Source organism: Suhomyces tanzawaensis (assembly GCF_001661415.1).
Source record: "Suhomyces tanzawaensis NRRL Y-17324 unplaced genomic scaffold CANTAscaffold_4, whole genome shotgun sequence".
Taxonomy (NCBI): Eukaryota; Fungi; Ascomycota; class Pichiomycetes; order Serinales; family Debaryomycetaceae; genus Suhomyces; species Suhomyces tanzawaensis.
In genome coordinates this window covers 1,342,209-1,359,480 of record NW_017963639.1, presented here as the reverse complement: position 1 = coordinate 1,359,480, position 17,272 = coordinate 1,342,209, and the positions used below count along the sequence as shown (strand labels likewise).

At 46.0% G+C, this 17,272-nt stretch overlaps 7 protein-coding genes across 7 annotated transcripts; 5 read left to right on the top strand and 2 right to left on the bottom strand.

Moving 5' to 3' along the window:
- Window positions 1-243: 243 nt before the first annotated feature.
- On the top strand, window positions 244-2,373 carry PRT1 (translation initiation factor eIF3 subunit b; the record flags this gene model as incomplete). Its single annotated transcript, XM_020210921.1, has 1 exon — window positions 244-2,373. One exon carries the CDS (start codon window positions 244-246, stop codon window positions 2,371-2,373), a length of 2,130 nt encoding a protein of 709 aa, XP_020064578.1.
- Window positions 2,374-2,680: 307 nt separating this feature from the next.
- CANTADRAFT_26375 (uncharacterized protein) lies at window positions 2,681-3,148 on the bottom strand. The gene has a single exon (XM_020207743.1). It carries the CDS (start codon window positions 3,115-3,117, stop codon window positions 2,887-2,889), a length of 231 nt encoding a protein of 76 aa, XP_020064577.1. The 5' UTR covers window positions 3,118-3,148; the 3' UTR covers window positions 2,681-2,886.
- A 290-nt stretch (window positions 3,149-3,438) lies between these two features.
- On the top strand, window positions 3,439-5,436 carry CANTADRAFT_52216 (ERMES complex Ca(2+)-binding regulatory GTPase; the record flags this gene model as incomplete). Its single annotated transcript, XM_020210049.1, has 1 exon — window positions 3,439-5,436. The coding sequence occupies one exon, from the start codon at window positions 3,439-3,441 to the stop codon at window positions 5,434-5,436; it is 1,998 nt and encodes a 665-aa protein (XP_020064576.1).
- A 100-nt stretch (window positions 5,437-5,536) lies between these two features.
- Window positions 5,537-6,145, top strand: RRS1 (Rrs1p; the record flags this gene model as incomplete). The annotated part of the gene is made up of 1 exon (XM_020211709.1): window positions 5,537-6,145. One exon carries the CDS (start codon window positions 5,537-5,539, stop codon window positions 6,143-6,145), a length of 609 nt encoding a protein of 202 aa, XP_020064575.1.
- A 698-nt stretch (window positions 6,146-6,843) lies between these two features.
- On the top strand, window positions 6,844-7,931 carry CANTADRAFT_51554 (uncharacterized protein; the record flags this gene model as incomplete). The annotated part of the gene is made up of 4 exons (XM_020209957.1): window positions 6,844-6,888; window positions 7,065-7,160; window positions 7,260-7,668; window positions 7,810-7,931. 4 exons carry the CDS (start codon window positions 6,844-6,846, stop codon window positions 7,929-7,931), a joined length of 672 nt encoding a protein of 223 aa, XP_020064574.1.
- A 161-nt stretch (window positions 7,932-8,092) lies between these two features.
- CANTADRAFT_52308 (uncharacterized protein) lies at window positions 8,093-12,121 on the top strand (the record flags this gene model as incomplete). The annotated part of the gene is made up of 1 exon (XM_020210063.1): window positions 8,093-12,121. One exon carries the CDS (start codon window positions 8,093-8,095, stop codon window positions 12,119-12,121), a length of 4,029 nt encoding a protein of 1,342 aa, XP_020064573.1.
- Window positions 12,122-12,329: 208 nt separating this feature from the next.
- On the bottom strand, window positions 12,330-16,839 carry SIN3 (transcriptional regulator; the record flags this gene model as incomplete). Its single annotated transcript, XM_020210000.1, has 4 exons — window positions 12,330-16,340; window positions 16,412-16,533; window positions 16,585-16,631; window positions 16,781-16,839. The coding sequence occupies 4 exons, from the start codon at window positions 16,837-16,839 to the stop codon at window positions 12,330-12,332; spliced, it is 4,239 nt and encodes a 1,412-aa protein (XP_020064572.1).
- Between the last annotated feature and the right edge of the window lie 433 nt (window positions 16,840-17,272).

Below are 17,272 nucleotides of genomic sequence, written 5' to 3'. Positions count from 1 at the left end.
CCACAGCGAGGTCGGACTTCCACTTATTGGATGATCTCGCATTTCCTCTAACCGTGGCAGTAACACCATCACGGATCGGGGTAGCCTAGAACCACCTCTCACCAGTAAGACCCTTCCTACCATCGCCGTAGCCTCCCTCCTACTTGTCCTCTATCTAGCTGGACCAGGAACATCTGCCCGCGCACGCCCCGCTACCATAGAAAAATTTTTCACCACTAAGATAGACCCGTTATCAACCACATCATGGACAACTACGAAGAACTCGAAAAGGAGATCAGATTGGACGACATCGACTTCTCCGACTTAGAGGAAAAGTTCGAGGTCAACGTCGGCTTGGACAACTTCGTTGTCGTCGACGGCGCACCAATTGCCCCAGAAGCTAAAGCCAGTCTTTTGACCAACTTTATCAGAAAGAAGTTGAGCACGGTGGGAGAAATCGTCGAAGGCGAGGAGGGAATCCACATGCCCATCGAAAACGGACAAACCAAGGGCTTTTTGTTCGTGCAATACACCACTGCCGAGCTGGCAGACGCTGCTGTGAAACAATTGAACGGTAAGCCATTAGACAAGAGTCACAACTTGAAGATTAACAAGTTGGCCGATATCGAGAAGTACTGCACCGAAGGCAACGTGGCCAACGAGTTCCAGGAGCCAGAATTGCCGCCATTCAAGAGTCACGGCTACTTGAAGTCGTGGTTACAAGACGACGCTGGAAGAGATCAAATCGCCTTGCACTTCTCCGAAACCGTGGGTGTTTACTGGAACAAGAAGAACAACGACCCAGAGCCCGTCATCGAGCCAAGAAAGGCGTTCACCTCCAAGTACGCCAAGTTCTCGCCAAAGGGTACTTTCTTATTCTCAATCCACCCTCAGGGTATCCAGTCCTGGGGTGGTGCTGACTTCCACAGTGTGTCCAAATTCATCCACAACCAGGTGCGTTTGGTGGACTTCTCTCCAAATGAGAAGTACATGGTGACTTTGTCGCCATTGCCCATTACTGTTCCTGACAGTGCTGCTGAAAGAGCCCACTTCCCGTTCGGACCTGAGAGCGAGGGCCACAAGTTGGTCATTTGGGACTTGGCCACTGGTGAGCCTGCCAGAACCTTCGCTTTGCCTCCATACTTGGAAAGCCAAAAGGAAATGCCATGGCCTTTGGTCAAGTGGTCTTTCGACGACAAGTACTGTGCTCGTCAAGGTCCAGGAGCCTTGGCCATCTACGAGACCCCAAGCTTCAACTTGTTGGACAAGAAGTTAGTCAAGATCGATGGATTAATGGACTTCGAATGGGCTCCAGCTGGTGTCCATCTTGCCAACTCCAAGGTGGAGAACGGTGAGCATGTCTTGTCGTACTGGACCCCAGAAAGCACCAACCAGACTGCCAGAGTAGCGTTGATGCAAATTCCTTCCAAGCAGGTGTTGAGAACCGTCAACTTGTTCCAGGTCAGTGACTGTAAGATGCACTGGCACGACGAAGGTAAACTCTTGTGTGTCAAGGTTGACCGTCATACCAAGTCGGGTAAGACCCTCTTCACCAACTTGGAGTTCTTCAAGACCACCGAAAGAGATGTGCCAGTTGAAAAGTTGGAGTTGAAGGAAGTGGTGGTGAATTTTGCATGGGAACCAAAGTCCGAAAGATTCGTTATCATTTCTTGTTTGGATGACGGCACTCAGAACGCAGCCTTTGCTAAGAACTCGATTGTTTTCTACGCTCCTGATGCCAAGGCTAAGGGTAAGGTCACCAGCACCACCTACAAGGTGCAGCAGAAGTTCGACACCAAATACTCCAACACTATCGAATGGTCGCCAAAGGGTAAGTACGTGGTGGTTGCCACGATCTCCAGAAGTCAAGGTGAGCTTGAGTTCTACGACGTCGCTTTCGAAGAAGAGAAGAAGAAGACTCCAGGCACCAACGTCAAGTTGTTGAGAACCGACAAGTTCTCTGGTATGACCAACTTGGCCTGGGACCCATCAGGAAGATTTGTTGCTGCTTGGTCGTCCTCTTGGTTGCACACCATTGAAAACGGTTACAGATTATACGAATTCACCGGTAACTTGTTGAAGGACGAGTCCGTTGACCAATTCAGAGAATTCATCTGGAGACCAAGACCTGCCTCCTTGTTGTCTGCTGCTGACAGAAAGAAGGTCAGATCGAAGTTGAGCGAGTACAGTGCCCAATTCGAAGAAATCGATGCCATGGAGGCCGATGCTGCTGTCAGAGAAGCCATCTTGGCCCGTCGTAAGGCATTGGAAGAATGGAGAACTTACAGAGCCCAGTACGCTGGCAAGGCTGTCAAGACCAACGAGGTGCAGGCAGAAATTATCGAAGAAATCAAGGAGGAGATCTTCGAGGAGAAGGAGGAAATCGTCGAGTAGTGTATAATAGTATACTTGCATTAGAGAATCGGTGTAGACTTGTAAGGCAGTTTGAAGAATGGGAACGGAAGGACCATTGCTTGTATGGTAGTGTCAGATATAGCTCAGATAGGTGTACGTAACAGAGTCAGTGCTTGCAGGGCCAGAAAGAACTGTGTTGATATCTTGGTTATTGTCAAACCCGCNTAAATGTTATTTAAAGATTATGTTTCTGATTCGTGAATTTATAAAAGTTCTGCTATAGTACTCTGTTGCACTTTTGTATAATTCATTCAATAAGTGGAATAGGAAATTAGGATTACTTTGTTTCACATCTTCTAACTCGCTTGTTTTTATTAGTTCTCTATCACCTTAGATAGCACTATATACAATATTTTGGTGTCTATATTTTTTATGGGATGATCCAGTACTGGATATCTAAACTTTTGGAGTTTTGGGGACTAGGGTACTTTTCCTGGCAGCTTAATTGTAACTCGAAGTTACCCAGGGACGCTTTTTCAATCTAACATCCTCTCAGACAGACTTGGTCTGTAACTGCAACCCGTGCCACTGGGCGATTTCGTCCTTCAACACCTCATTGACTAAACGATGCTGCTTGATCATGGGAATGCCCTTGAACTTGGTGCTTTCCACGGAAATGGCAAACATGGACCCACACCCTCCAGACACATCTTTGACCTGTAAATTCTTAGGATCGAATTCTTGCTTCAAGATGTTGTAGATCTTTTCCTCATAGGCGTCCATGGAAGGGGCAGAATAGAAGCGCAAAGCTCTTCCGGTGAAAGCCGAGCGAGCAGGAACGCCTCTCATCAAAGTCTTCGTAAACATGCTTCTCATCTTGGTGTGGAGAGATTAGTAACCGGCGAGTCTAATAGGTGCGATGGATGGCTCCCTTACGTAAGCTGCGACCCCAGGTTACATAATCCAACCTGGTGATAGAGGCAACCACCCACCAGTAGCCGACCCTAAACTGACTCGACGGGCCATTGTTGCCACCAGCAGATCCTACACAGATATTTTCCGACCCTCTTAGCTGCTAGTGCCCCCACCCCCGTGACTTTTCCTATGATGGCCGACACTCTTCGAGTAGTTGTCTGTGGAGATGATTCAGTGGGTAAGTCGTCATTGATCACTTCCCTAATCAAGGAACAGTCGGTTTCAAGCGTGCTGACGATCTTGCCACCCATAACAATCTCCAAAGCAGACTACACCAACAGCATCGAAGGAGCTGACGCCAAAAAGAACCCTCGGAAGGGAGACAACACTCCAGCCAACAGGGTGATTCTGCAACACATTCCTAACAAGACGGTGGTGGTCGACACTACTTCCACAGATATCGTATCACTCCAGAAGGAATTGAAACGCGCAGACGTGATTTGGCTCGTCTACTCCGACCACTACACCTACGAAAGAATATCGTTGCACTGGATGCCCATGTTCAGATCGATGGGAGTCAACTTACCGATCATCCTATGTGCTAACAAGTCCGATATCATCCCCAAGGGTACGTCCATCAAAACCCTGAACTCTGACGAATTTATCCCATTGATAAACGAGTTCAAAGAAATAGAAGCATGTGTGCGGTGCAGCGCCAAGACCAACTATAACGTGGTTGAGGCCTTCTATTTGTGCCAACGAGCTATTACCCACCCCATATCGCCTATTTTCGACTCAAAAGAGGGCAATTTGAAGCCAGCAGCTATAGCAGCACTCAAAAGAGTATTTTTCCTCTGTGACAAGGACCAAGACGGATATCTTGATTACAAAGAGTTTTCTGATCTTCATGTCAAGTGCTTTGAACGGGATTCAAGCTCAGAAGAATTCGACAACATTATTTCGTCCATAAATGCTGTGATATTTCCGGAGGCCAAGGCCTCCAAGAAGATCTCTGAAGATGGATTTATTCTCCTCAACAAGATGTACGCAGAGACTGGTCGCTATGAGACCGTATGGGGTATATTGCGGGCTTTCCATTATACGAATTCGTTGTCGTTGAATGACAGATTTTTGTTCCCACAATTGGACGTAAACCCCAATTCAAGTGTTGAATTGAGTCCTACAGGATACAGATTCTTGGTCGACTTGTTTTTGAAGTTTGACAAAGACAACGATGGAGGGCTCAATGAGGAGGAATTAAACAATTTATTTATTCCCACCCCAGGAATCCCCATGCTTTGGCAAGACTCACAATTCCCAGCTTCGATCGTGTGCAACGAAGAAGGCTACGTCACCTTGCAAGGATGGTTGGCTCAGTGGAATTTGACCACATTTCTTGAGCACAAGACCACGCTCGAGTACTTGGCGTACCTTGGATTTGATGATGGTGCATCGATCAAGGCCATTAAAGTGACCAAGCCTCGAAAGAGAAGGCAAAAACAGAGTAAGTTCTATCGCCAGGCTGTCAACGATCGAAACATCTTCAATTGCTTTATTTTAGGTGCACCCAAGGCGGGAAAAAGCTCTTTGTTGGAGCTGTTTCTTCGTGGATCATACAGCGACGTCTATAACCCCACCATCCGTCCCCGGTTGTGTGTGAAAGACATCGAATTAAGAGGTGGAAAGCAGTGCTATTTGATTCTAGAAGAGCTAGGCGAGCTTGAGCCAGCCATCCTCAGCAACCAGCTGAGATTGGATCAATGTGACGTTATCTGCTACGCCTACGACTCCTCCGACCCCGAATCCTTCCAGTACTTGGTTGACTTGAGAAACAAGCACTCGCACGCATTGGATGAGATCCCATCGATATTCGTTGCTTTGAAGGCAGATCTCGACAAGCAGCAGCAACGTTCGGACGTGCAACCAGAGAACTACACCAGAGACCTCTTCCTCAACTCGCCTCTCCACATCTCGTCTGCCTGGACCACGTCGCTCCATGAGCTTTTTATCCAGTTGGTCGATGCTGCGAAAGCTCCCAGCACAGCCACCCCTGGTCTCGAGACAGAGCCCGAGTCCAACGAGAACGAGAACCTCAAGCACATTGTAATGGCCGGAGGGGCTCTTACCATCATGACGGCAGTATCCATCTGGATATGGAGAAGCTCGCTCCAGAGCTCACGAGCATAATGATATTGGGTCGTGCGCACCCACCAGTTGATTTTTCAAGCTCATCGGATTTTTGAGAAGAGCTAAAAGATCCACTCCACATCCGCCTCCAGACACCAAAATGAGCGAGGAAAAGCAATACAAGCCAGTGACAGTCGACAAGCCTATCCCCAACACATTTGACTTGGGAAACTTGGCCACCTTCGACACCAACCCCCTCGATAATGCGTTGTTGAAAGATCCCAACACCAGAGAAGAGCACTTAGCATCGGTCACCAGAGACAACTTGCAGTTGTTGGTCAACCAATTGTTGTCGTTGCCCGTCAAGACCACCAGCGATACCCATGGACTGTCTACGGGCCAGGACTCTACCATGACATTGATACAGTTGCCAGACCCAATAACCGAGTTGCCCCGTGAAAAGGCGATTCCAAAGGCCAAGGCCCCTACCAAGTGGGAACAGTTTGCTGCTAGAAAGGGAATCAAGGCCAAGGCCAAGGACGGAAAGATGGTGTTCGACGAAGACAAGGGCGAGTGGGTGCCTAAGTGGGGCTACAAGGGTAAGAACAAGGAGTTGGACAACCAGTGGTTGGTTGAGGTTAGCGATAAGGTGAAGAACACCGACCAGGAGTTGATCGACCCTAGAACCTTGGGCAGAGCTGAGAGAAAGAAGTTGATCAAGAAGAACGAGTTGCAGCATAAGAGAAACTTGAAGAACCAATCGCAATAAACAACCCACGCGGGTGTCCCTGAGCGGGACTGTGTCGATCAGCCACTGTGCCTGGTCTGGCATCATCATCTACATCTATTTCTACATACCTGTATATTAATGAACCATTTAGCAGTAGATCAGATGTAGTGAGGAGGATGATCCGTAACTTGGAAGTCGAGGCGCAGTGATTATGGTGAATATCCGTAATTTAGCAGACCAGGAGAAGTGAAGTATTGATGTTATTCTGAAAATCAGCAGTATCTCAGAAGTATCTGTCTACTAATTGACCATCTACCCGTAGACCAGAATCGACCATGTTATTATTTATTAATTTAATAAATTCATTCTTTAAGTTTATCGTACGGATTTTTAATCTTGGGTAATTTCGAAGAGACCGTAGTAGACATCTATTCTGGTGCAGATTCTTTTATTTTACCGGTCCACCATTCAGATGTGGTCCGAACCCTTTATATTGATACGAATTACTAGTAGATGTTTACTGCCATCTAGAGAAAGAGTATTGACGCAAGAACTTATCTGCAAAAAAACGGTGCTGTCAGAAGTAGACACATGTCGTCTGCGAAGAAGGGTGCTGGAAAGCCTATACTTGCATGGTTGACCAGTCTACCTGTGTGGTGGTGGTGACCCCTGACGTAGCGGTACTGCACACAGTCCGATATAACTGACTGGCCCTGTGTTCCATCTCCAGCAACAACATGAGTGAAACGTACTCCCCCGAGAAGTACCTACCAACGATAGATGTACGTGGCACCGCTATGAAGTAACAGGGATGTCGCCAACACTAATGGGTGCAAAAGTGCCCGAATCGGAAACCTGCAATGGGGCTGATATTCATTTGTGCTCGAATGGTGCTGATTCACAATAGTACCAGTAACAATTGTTCATGATCTTACCAACCGGCAGAACTAACATCTAGGCGATTCTTGGCGTAGCGGACCTTGAACAGATCACTGTCAAAAAAATCCGGAATGCGTTACAAGAGCTCTTTGGGGTGGACCTCCTGGACCATAAAGTACGTAGTGGTGGATAATGGCAAACGCTGGCAGAAAGACCACGAAATGCAAAATGCAGTAACACCTGACTGCAACACTGGAATCCTACTAACATTCAGAAAGAGATCAACGAGTTCATATTGGCTAGATACTACGACCTTATAGACAGGCGAACCGAGGAGGAAAAGTCGGAAAAAGAACGCAAGGAAGAGATCGAAAAGCTGGACGCCTTGTTGGCTGCGCGGCTTCTGAAGTCCGAGGTGTCCGGGCCGTTGATGAGAGCTCGACGCCAGAACAGGGTGGTTAAAAAGGCCCGTGGGACGGGCCAGAGTACTGCCAACAACGCAGGCTTCAACCGCGAAATGGTGCTCTCTCCTGAGCTCCTGGTGGTGGTGGGACTGTCCAAGATGTCCAGACCGCAGGTGGTGAAGGCTATGTGGGCATACATCAAAGCCAATGATCTTCAGAACCCAGACGACAAGAGACAGATCGAGTGTGACTACCTGTTGCAGGGAGTTTTCAAGAAGAGTGAGTATAGGTACAGGCTGGTGATGGTGGATTACACTGGCTGGTGGTGGTGGATCACTTCATGGCTGGTGATGGGTACATAACCAGTGATATCAATCACATCACAGAGGGCAATATCCATTGAACTTTACTAACGTTTAGAAACGGTGGGAGCGTTCGAGATGAACAAGATCCTCAACAAGCACATTTTCAAGCCGGAAGAGGTGCTGAGTAACGGGGTCAAAAAAGAGGCCACTTACGAGAGCGACGAGGATTCGGGATAAGACTCACGAAAGTCACCCAGAGCTCCGTTTGTATGATTGTAGTATAGAATAAACGATAGCACATGTCAGGGACCGGTGGGGTACTCGTCTAGGTCACGTGCAGAAACACACGTGATCAGGTCCTCAAAGGCGCCAGCAGCACCAGTTCTCCACCACTACCAATGCTTCCCAGGCTCAAAGATGGCGGTCCAAACGGTGCTGGCTCCGTTGGGAGTCCCAACGGACGCGCCCAGAGCTTGGCATCGCAAGTGATTTTGCCAGACGACGCCGCCTATAAGGGGGTGGACATCGAAAAGCTCTACGAAAGCGTGTTGAAGGTGTACATTCTAGAATATGTGAACGAAGCCCGTTTCAGAACTCCCATAGTCGAGCCTCGGTTGACGTCCACCACCTCTGGTGGATCGGGAGGCTCCGGCAGCACCGGATCCGGCAATAATGCCTCCAACTACTCCAAATACTACCGAAGCTCCAAGGTCTTTGATGTGCAAGATCCCAAGCTTCCAAGCTACTTGCTCTCAAGCCTTGAATCGAAACTTAATGTGATAGCGATGAAGAATGGAGGAAACTACGACGATATGACCAGAAGATCATTGTTGCGATTCTACAGCGAGCTTCTAGATCCCACATTCAAGAACGACATCTTGCGAGTGAACAAGCCAGAGTACTTGGTGATGAAGTTCGTCTCGTCTGCCAACAAGGAACTCGTGAAGATTGGCACTATACCCTCCAACGAAATCAGCGAGGCCGTCTTCAAACAAGCTGGCAAGTTTGTGCAATTGTTGATTGGATTGATCAAGAAGGACAAAGACAGTGATGCAATCATTGCCAAGTTACAGGAAAACAAGGAGTCGCTCAAGCCCAAAAAGCCAGTTTCCGCAGATACTGGCTCGGAGACTCCTACGAACGTACAGTACCCCAAACCTTCGTTCAAATTGAACGATATGGACCAAAGCATCATCAAACTACTCAAGAGCCTCTTCTCAGTGGATCTGATCAAATTGCAGCAAGACATAAATAAATGGAAGACTTTGGTGCTGCAGAAAACTTTGCATAAAGATCTCCAACAGGTGACGTTTTACTTGGGAAAGAACTTGGGCCAGTTATCGGCCAAGAACTTTGAAACTACAGACGCATACCATGACTGGAAGAATCGAGAGGAAGAATCATGCAACCAATTGTTGAAGAAATACCAAGTCCCTCCAGCTATGAGATTGTTACCCGTGCCAGAAATCCCTTCGGGAGAAGATTTCTATGTGTTACCAAGAACCCAAGCCCTCAAAAAATACTATGTGGTTTTGGTCAAGTTGTGTTTTGAGTTGGAGCTTAAAGAAAGCTTCAATAGCATTTCGGATCCCGATAAACCATTGTTTCCAAAAACTTCTTCCAACCTTTTGACAACTTGTGCCAGAGTGTGGAGAATAAGTGTGCCAACAAGGGCAGTTGCAATTTTTACAGCCGCAACATTGACAGGTATAACCAAGGATAAGTTGATCAACGATCCAAGCGAACTTGCACCTATAGATTTGGAGGCATCCAAGAAAATATTTCATTTGTGTAAAATCACATTGGAAAACGGTGAAATGGACTGGGAAGATAAATCTGTATGGTCCATCCAGGATCAAGAAGAATGGGTCAAGAACTTGATGAGCACATATAATGAAACCTTCTTTTCCATCAAAGATTCATTGCTGTTGATTTTCAGCAAAACCGTGAAGCCCAAGTTTGGTCCATGCTTGACATTCTTAGGTGAATATTTGGAATCAGACAGTCTTTTCCCCAAAATAGAACAATCGGGATTGGTTAAAAAATGGGAGAAAAAGCTTTCCAAAGCATTGTTGAGGTACTCCGAGGTTCGTTACGCTGAGCTTTTGGCGAATTTACCTCGTGATGACACATTGAGCATCATACATGTACTCAATATTTGTGATAGTATGATTGAAGATATAAAAATGCTTCAGAAAAGGTACAAGAACCCACTTTTGGGCTTCTTGGATGTCAAGAGAACTGTGGCTGCCGTCGTCATTGCTATGTTTGCTGCTGATGCCAAAAATATTTTGAGGCACATTGATAGCTATGCTAAGAACAAAGGAGAATTTATACCCTATGGAGATGCTTTGGAGGTTTATAGGGCTCTTAGCGAAATCAGGAGTATTTATGCACAGGTCGCCACCTCCAAGTCTAAGTTTCAATTTGATTTGGAGAAGTTCTTCTTCCCATTCCTAGAATCTTGGGTTGAGGAGAGTGGAGAAAAGATTCAGGGTATTGTCGAGCAGGCAATCAAGAATGATAATTACGAGGCCATTAATCTTGAATTTGACGATAAGAAGTTTTCGTCAGCAATTCTAGACATTTTTACTCTCATAAAGGAGTTTTTGAAGATATTGAATGGCTTGAATTGGGCCAATGAGTACCATTTGTCAAAGGTGTTTACTACGTTATTGAAGAGTATATCTGATGGTGCTCTCTACTATGCCAATCACATTTCAGACAAGATTATGAAAGAATTGGATGAAGAGGAACAAAGGAAGTTGGCGCAGCAGGAAGAAGATGCTAAAGGTGATTCGAAAAAAACTGGCAGTAACTGGTTTGATGAAGTGAAAAATGTGGTTTCCAACATGAACAACAATCCCAGCAAATTGCTCTTGGAAGAGCCATACAATTTCATGCCAAAGACATGCGTAGCTTTGAACAATTTGTCGGCTATGATGCAACAGCTTACGAAATTAGAAGACGTTTTGGATCCTGAAATGATTTCCCAATCAGTTGCTGCATTCGATCCTAAATCACAGCACCAGTACACCAGTCACATCTTCTCGTTGAGGCTTATCAAAGCAGAAAATTTGAGACCATCGGTATCATCCTCGTCCTCAACTAGCTTGCGGCCATTTGTAACATTAATTGACACCAAGGCCAAGAGAACCATCGGCAAGACCAGAACTATCAATAACACCGCAGACCCGGAGTGGGATGAAGAGTTTGAATTGACTCTCCCTCCAAATTCATCATTAACAGTTTCTGCTACCGTGTGGAATGAGAAGTTCGGTGGTTACTCAGTATGTGGAAGGGGTTTGATCCAGCTTGATCCGAGAAGATTCAAGCATGATGGTATTCCACAGGAAATATACTTGGATTTGGATACTCAAGGAAGATTGCTAGTCGAAGTTGCAGTTGAAAGTGAAAGGGCAGATGCCATTTTCGTAATGGGAAGAGCACATAGAACCCTAAAAAGATGTCAGGAACGTTGCATTAAGCGTATTGTTGAAAAGGTGTCCAGATTTATACACTATTGCTTCTCTAGAGCAAACTTGAAGTCAATTTGTGGCAATAACGGCCAACTTAAACCCACACAAGATCAAATGGACAACGCCATGATGCCGTTATACAATTATTTAAACATGAACCTCCAAGTGCTAGCCGAATTCTTGACAAAAGATCTATTGTTGAAGGTCATGTTGGCAGCTTGGAATGTGGTAGTTTCGTCTGCAGATGTCTTACTATTACCAAAGCTTTCCAGTGCAAAGACCTTGAACTTGCCAAATTTTAACTCCAACTCGAATGGGGCAACCGGTGGTGGTTGGCAATCTGCTGTTTCATCCGCAGTAGCAAACGTTACCAATTCTATCGGTATTATGGGTTTTGGGAACCAGCTCACGAACAACGAGTTGGAAACTGTGTTCTCGTGGCTCAACTTCTTATGCTTCGATTTCTTCCACAATGATGGGAATGGTCCACCTGTCAGGGATTTGAAGAATGAGCAATACCAAGCATTATTGCTCCTTCCAGTTTATTACGATAGGGATGTCCACTTTTTAACTCAAGAAGTGGAGAGGCTTTCGCCTGCGTTCGTCAGATCACTTCGTGACAGGAATAATTTCGATAGTGACCATACCACTACGGACGAAGACCATCCCAAGAGAAGTCTCTCTAGAGCCGGTAGCATCTATAGAAACAAGACAATTCTGGCCAATGCTACTGCCAAAGCCAGAGCACAAGCTGCAAAAGATGCTCAAGAGGCGAGATCGGATCCGATTGCTGCTCAGACATTGGCTGAAGATATTATCTTAAGACTCTTGATCTTGAGGGATGAAAAAGCATTTGTGGCACGGAGGCTAGATCAAAGAGAGAGGTTGGCCAGAAGCATTGCTACCGAGAGATTAGCAAGGGCCGCAGCAGAGGGAAGGTTTCATTAAGGAGCATGCCACACCAGTACTCACCCTGGTGCTTGCATTCTTATGACACTTTCTTGTGTGCCCTCGTGTACAGCTTTGTAACATCAAGATTTCATGTCTTCATTTGCTAGTATTTCATCGCGCTCATATAGACGTACACAATTTTATTAATATAAGAAGAAATAAAGAGGTTAATAACTATACATTTTTACTTTGGGCATATTCAGAATTAATCGCTATCGGGCTTTTTAGCAGATTCTGAAGGGGCTGAAGTAGTTTCAGTTTGGACTTCACCAATCATCGACGCATCGTCCTGGTTGACAGTAGTCTCATCATTCGTAGTATCATTAGCATCCTGGTGAATAGTGGTATCGTTGTTGTCCTGAATGACAGTAGAATCGGCATCATGAACAATTGGCTTGGAAGGTTCGGGAACCGCAGCTTCCTCCTTGGATACGGCAGCAGCGACTTGTGTTTGTTCCTCCTCGGCGTCTTTCATTTCAACGTCTCCATCCTTGCTAAAATCTTTGTAGGCTTGAAATCCTTTGTCGAACAAGGTCTGGGTTTTTTCTTGCAAAAAGTCACCATCTTGATCGCCATCCAAAGTTTTCTTCCATCCATCGGCACCATCGATCAATGCTTTTAAGGACTCCACCTTTTCTTCCTTAGTCTTGACTTCCGCTGGTTGTTTAGAAAAGACAGCATTTGAGGTAAACTCGTCCAGTGTATTGGCTTCAAAGAATAACCTGTATGAGTTCTCACAAACAGAAACCTTCAAGCCAGAGCTGACACGGCCGTCACATTGATCTTCATCCACACTCTCGATGAATGATCTTGCGAAGGGCATGTTGATTTTTGAGGCAGCAACACCTTCAGTAGGATGAGACATGACAAAGCTTGTCACATAGTAGTTGTATTGCTCCTCAGAATTTTCATGATCATTGATCGTGAGATCATCAAGACTAACAAATTGAATATTGACAGAATTATCAGCTTCCTTGAAAGAAATTTTGAACATATTTTCATCTGATGCCATTAATGATCTGACCTTCATACGATACAAGATTTGGTCTTTGGCAGTTGAAGTTGGGTTTGATCTATCACCTTCAAACAAAACGATCATATCCGAAGTCTTACTGTCTGACACCATGGTATGCATGTGCTTTACCATGGCCTGAACGACCTTATCAATGGTATAAATTCTGTAAGCCTTGTTTCTGTATCCTTGACGCAATGACTCCTCGAACCATTGATGCTCAACTTCACCTTCAATCAACTTCTCGGACAAGTCCAAGACTTGCAAGTAACAATCCTTGGATCCAACAATCTCCACTCCCATGTCCTCGAGTTGATGTGAAAGTAAATTCAAGTCTTTAGCAAACTGTGGAGTTTTGCGACTTCTGATCTCCTTCCCAACTTCTTTGTTCATGCTCTTAATTTCCTCTAAACGCTCGTACAATGTTCTTAAGTGTCTGAAAAACACGTAAATGGTGGTATTACAGAACAAATTGTACTTTTCACGTTTTTGATCATTCTGCTGTTCATCTTTCAAGTTGAACTTAGTGTTAGCGGTCTTAATCCACAACTCACTAGATCTATCAAGGTTTTCTGCAAACTCTTGTTCATCGGAGTCATTGGCATTGCTTTCTGGAACATCGCTGTCGTTCTCCTTCTTCGATTTCGATTGCTTTTTCAACACATCACGCAATAAGTCATTTTCACGACCACGTTTCTTCGAAGCTTGCTGAGGTTCTGAACTATCATTAGACTCATTGCTAGATCCTTCCTCCTCTTCTTCAGACTTATCAGCTTTACCTCTGGCAGATAAAGATTTGTCGATGGTCTCATTTGAAATTCCGAAGAATAAAGATACGAAGGATTGAAAAAACTGTCCTAATTTTTCACGATCGTTAGCTGAGTAGTTAGAAGATTTGAAGATAAACACATCTGCTAATCTCAAAATATCCATCAACACTTCATGATCGTTGAATACGTAGTTCAACTGTTCTTGAGGCTTTGGTGTTAATGGATGAAGTCTCTTGTTTTGCTGTTCAACCTTGACAGTGCTGATTTCACTAACTAACTGCTTAACAGTTAATAACTTTTTGTCGGCTTGCTTGAAGGTCAAACCAAGGTGGTCCAATGATTTGTGGAACACCTTTTGTTCCATTTCACGCCAAACTTTGTTCCACTCTCTTTGTGCACGCTTCCACTCTTCATCCTTTTGCTTCAATCTTTTCAAAACAATTGGAACTGCAACGGCAGGGTTTTCATGCAAGGCATCGATAACCTCGAATCCTCTGTCTTTATCATAGATTTTTCTGATAACCTTTTTGTAGATGGTGGTGGAGTTGTGGCCCAAACCGGGAGGAAGTTTGAAGTTAGCCTTTTGTTCTGGTGTCATGTTTGCAATTCTATTAGCGATAGTTTCCAAGGGTTGGATTGTTCTCAAATTAGACTCCATGTAATAATCGAATTCCAATCTTTCTTCCTCAATCTTGAAGAGAATTTCCTCATATTGATTCTTACGATGAGCAATAAAACCAGAATCTTCAGATGCCCAGGTTGGATGACCAACCCATTCATCATTCAATACTTCCCAGCACATCTCATCCCTTCCTGAGCAAGGCATAAAAGTCTCAGCCTTTGGTAATTGTCTATAGGAAGGACCGTATGCCTTACACAATGACAATTCCAATTGATGCTTTTTGAAGGTAATATTTTCAATGCTCTGTGGTTTATCCTCGTATCCAACAAACATTTTGAACCAGTTGAGTAATTCAGGATGCGAATCACCCAAGAAGCTATCAGCACGTTCAACCAACGTACGCTTATCAATAATATCTTGAGAGTATAAGTTCAATATCTTCAAGAAGTCGTTGTAACTCTGTCTGTTGCCAATAGCTTTTTTGACCTTATCAAAGAATGAAAGCTCCTCCAGTAAGGATGAAGATTTCACGGACGCAGATGGTGGTACTGGCTCAGGAATGCCTGGCACAAGAGTAGGATTCACAATAGTGGTAACAGTACCATTCTTGATACCAGCACCAGTGACAGACTTGGCTCTAGGCTGGTTGGCGGAACGCATGCTCGAGACCTGTGCTTCTTGGTTGTAATTATTTTCATAGGCATATGCGTCTGAAATAGACTTCTTTTTGTTAGGAAGGAGCTGATCATGAGCAATTGCATTAACATCTGCACCACCATTAGGAGGGTATCCGGCACCTTGGGCATGTTGTTGAGAGCCGTTAGGGCTTAAGCCACTAGTACCTGTTGGAGGTTGGAAATTACCCACCGGTGGTAATTGAGAGGTGCCGTTTGCTTGAGCAAACGTGCCCTCCTGGGCCTGGTAACCTTGGTTGCTAGTATCTGGTAAGAACTGCTTGAAATCATCCAACAAGTCTGGAGAGTTGGAGAACAACACCGTGACTTGCTCATAGACCTCACCAATAGGCTTCTGTTCTCTTTGGTAAGTTTGCAAAATCTCCAAGAACTGTTTGTAAATGTCAGGTTGATTTGCGAACCGGGTCTTGATCTTGTTCACATAGGAGATAGCGTGGTTGAACTCAATTTGGCCACCTCCGTTTTGCTGTTGCTGCTGTTGAAGAACCTGTTGCTCATGGGCAAATTGGCCCACAGTCTGTTGTTGTTCTTGGCTCTCGCTTCCCCATCTTTGACCGTAGGAGCCACCGTGGATGTTTGGTCTCGTGGTGGTTCCAGTTGGAGTGGTGACTCTGATGGGATTGGGGTCTGAAGGGTCAAGAGAACACTCAATCCTGTAGCCAGGAGGCAAGAACGTGTTAAACCCTTGAATCAAGTTGGGGTGGCCCTTGAACAAAGTGGACACCCGATCAATTACGCCTGGGGTGTCGATACTTTGGGACTTGAAATCCTTCATGATGTCAAGGAAGTTATTATACACGTCTGCCTGATTGTAGAATTGGATTTTGACTTGATCCAAGTAAGACAACGCATCCTTGACGTTTAACGGTCTGTACACGTTGGAGACCGAGGCCCTGTTTGGCACACCCAGAGGGACCTGCGATTGTGGGCCCACAGGCTGTTGTGGGACCGCAGGCGCGTGGTGGGACTGTTGATGGGGCTGTTGCGGTTGTTGTGATGGAGGCTGCTGCTGTTCAGAGGTGGCGGAAATGGATCCAGGAAGCGGCAATTGAGCTCCAGGAGTGCCTAGCACGGCCGAGGGCCTGCGGAGCTCGTTCTGTCTCGATGGATCGTGTTGCTGGAGGTTAGTAGGTGCTATAATTCAGGCAGAAGTTTTGCTTGATTGCGATATTTGCAAGCAGTACGTACTTGATTGATGGCAACATCGTTGGATGTGTTGATGGAGGGGATGTTGAAGCCATGGCCAGGGGGGTGGCCCGTGCCGTTCCCCAAGCTAGGCAAGCTGTGGAGGGGGTAGAACGATTGTCCTCCTATTGGTTAGTATGCGATCCCGGCGAGTCACGGTGCAAATTGATACGTACCAGTCTCCAAAGTGGCAGGAGGAGGCAAAACAGGTGGGTGCTGGCGGCTAAACGTTAGTGGCTGGTTGGTGGCGAGTCCCCGCTGAGGAACCACGACATGCTAGCGAGGGCATGTGGGCGCTAATGGCGTTGACAATGCTGTCACTCCATTTCAACGCACATGCACGTGCCAGCAATACTGCAGATCCGTACGTACTTGAACTGCTGTCCTAACGGACGCTGTTGGCTGTTCCAAGGGTCTTGTTGGTTCGTCATCGTCCACGGTGAATGAAAAATGTACCACAACTAATCGTCACGTGGGGCAGCAAGAAGGTGATCCACAAAAATCTCAGTTGGAGGAGGCGATTTGCGGGTTGTAATGATACAAGGGTTGTTTTAAGCAGAGATTGTGGTTGGATATCCTGCCAGAATGGATGGAGTATCTCAAACGAAGTATGCGCTGTGGAAGGTGGTGTCCGGGTAACGGGTGCACCTCGGAGTGCACACAGGCGTGGAGGAGCTGGCGCGGGGCCGAGACACGTTACCCGGACAGATAAGGAGGAGTAGGAGGATAGGAGGGGAGCGGGGGTCGGAGGCGCTAACCTGGAAGCACTGGTAGTACTAGTGGGACTAGCTGCCCATCGCTGCCAGCATAACGGGTAAGACACCCACTCATGGCCTCGGGAGATGCCGCGGATATGTATCACGT

What these genes read in the sequence shown, in the direction of transcription:
- CANTADRAFT_26375 (XM_020207743.1), bottom strand. Translation starts at nt 3,117, where the DNA reads ATGGACGCCTATGAGGAAAAGATCTACAACATCTTGAAGCAAGAATTC.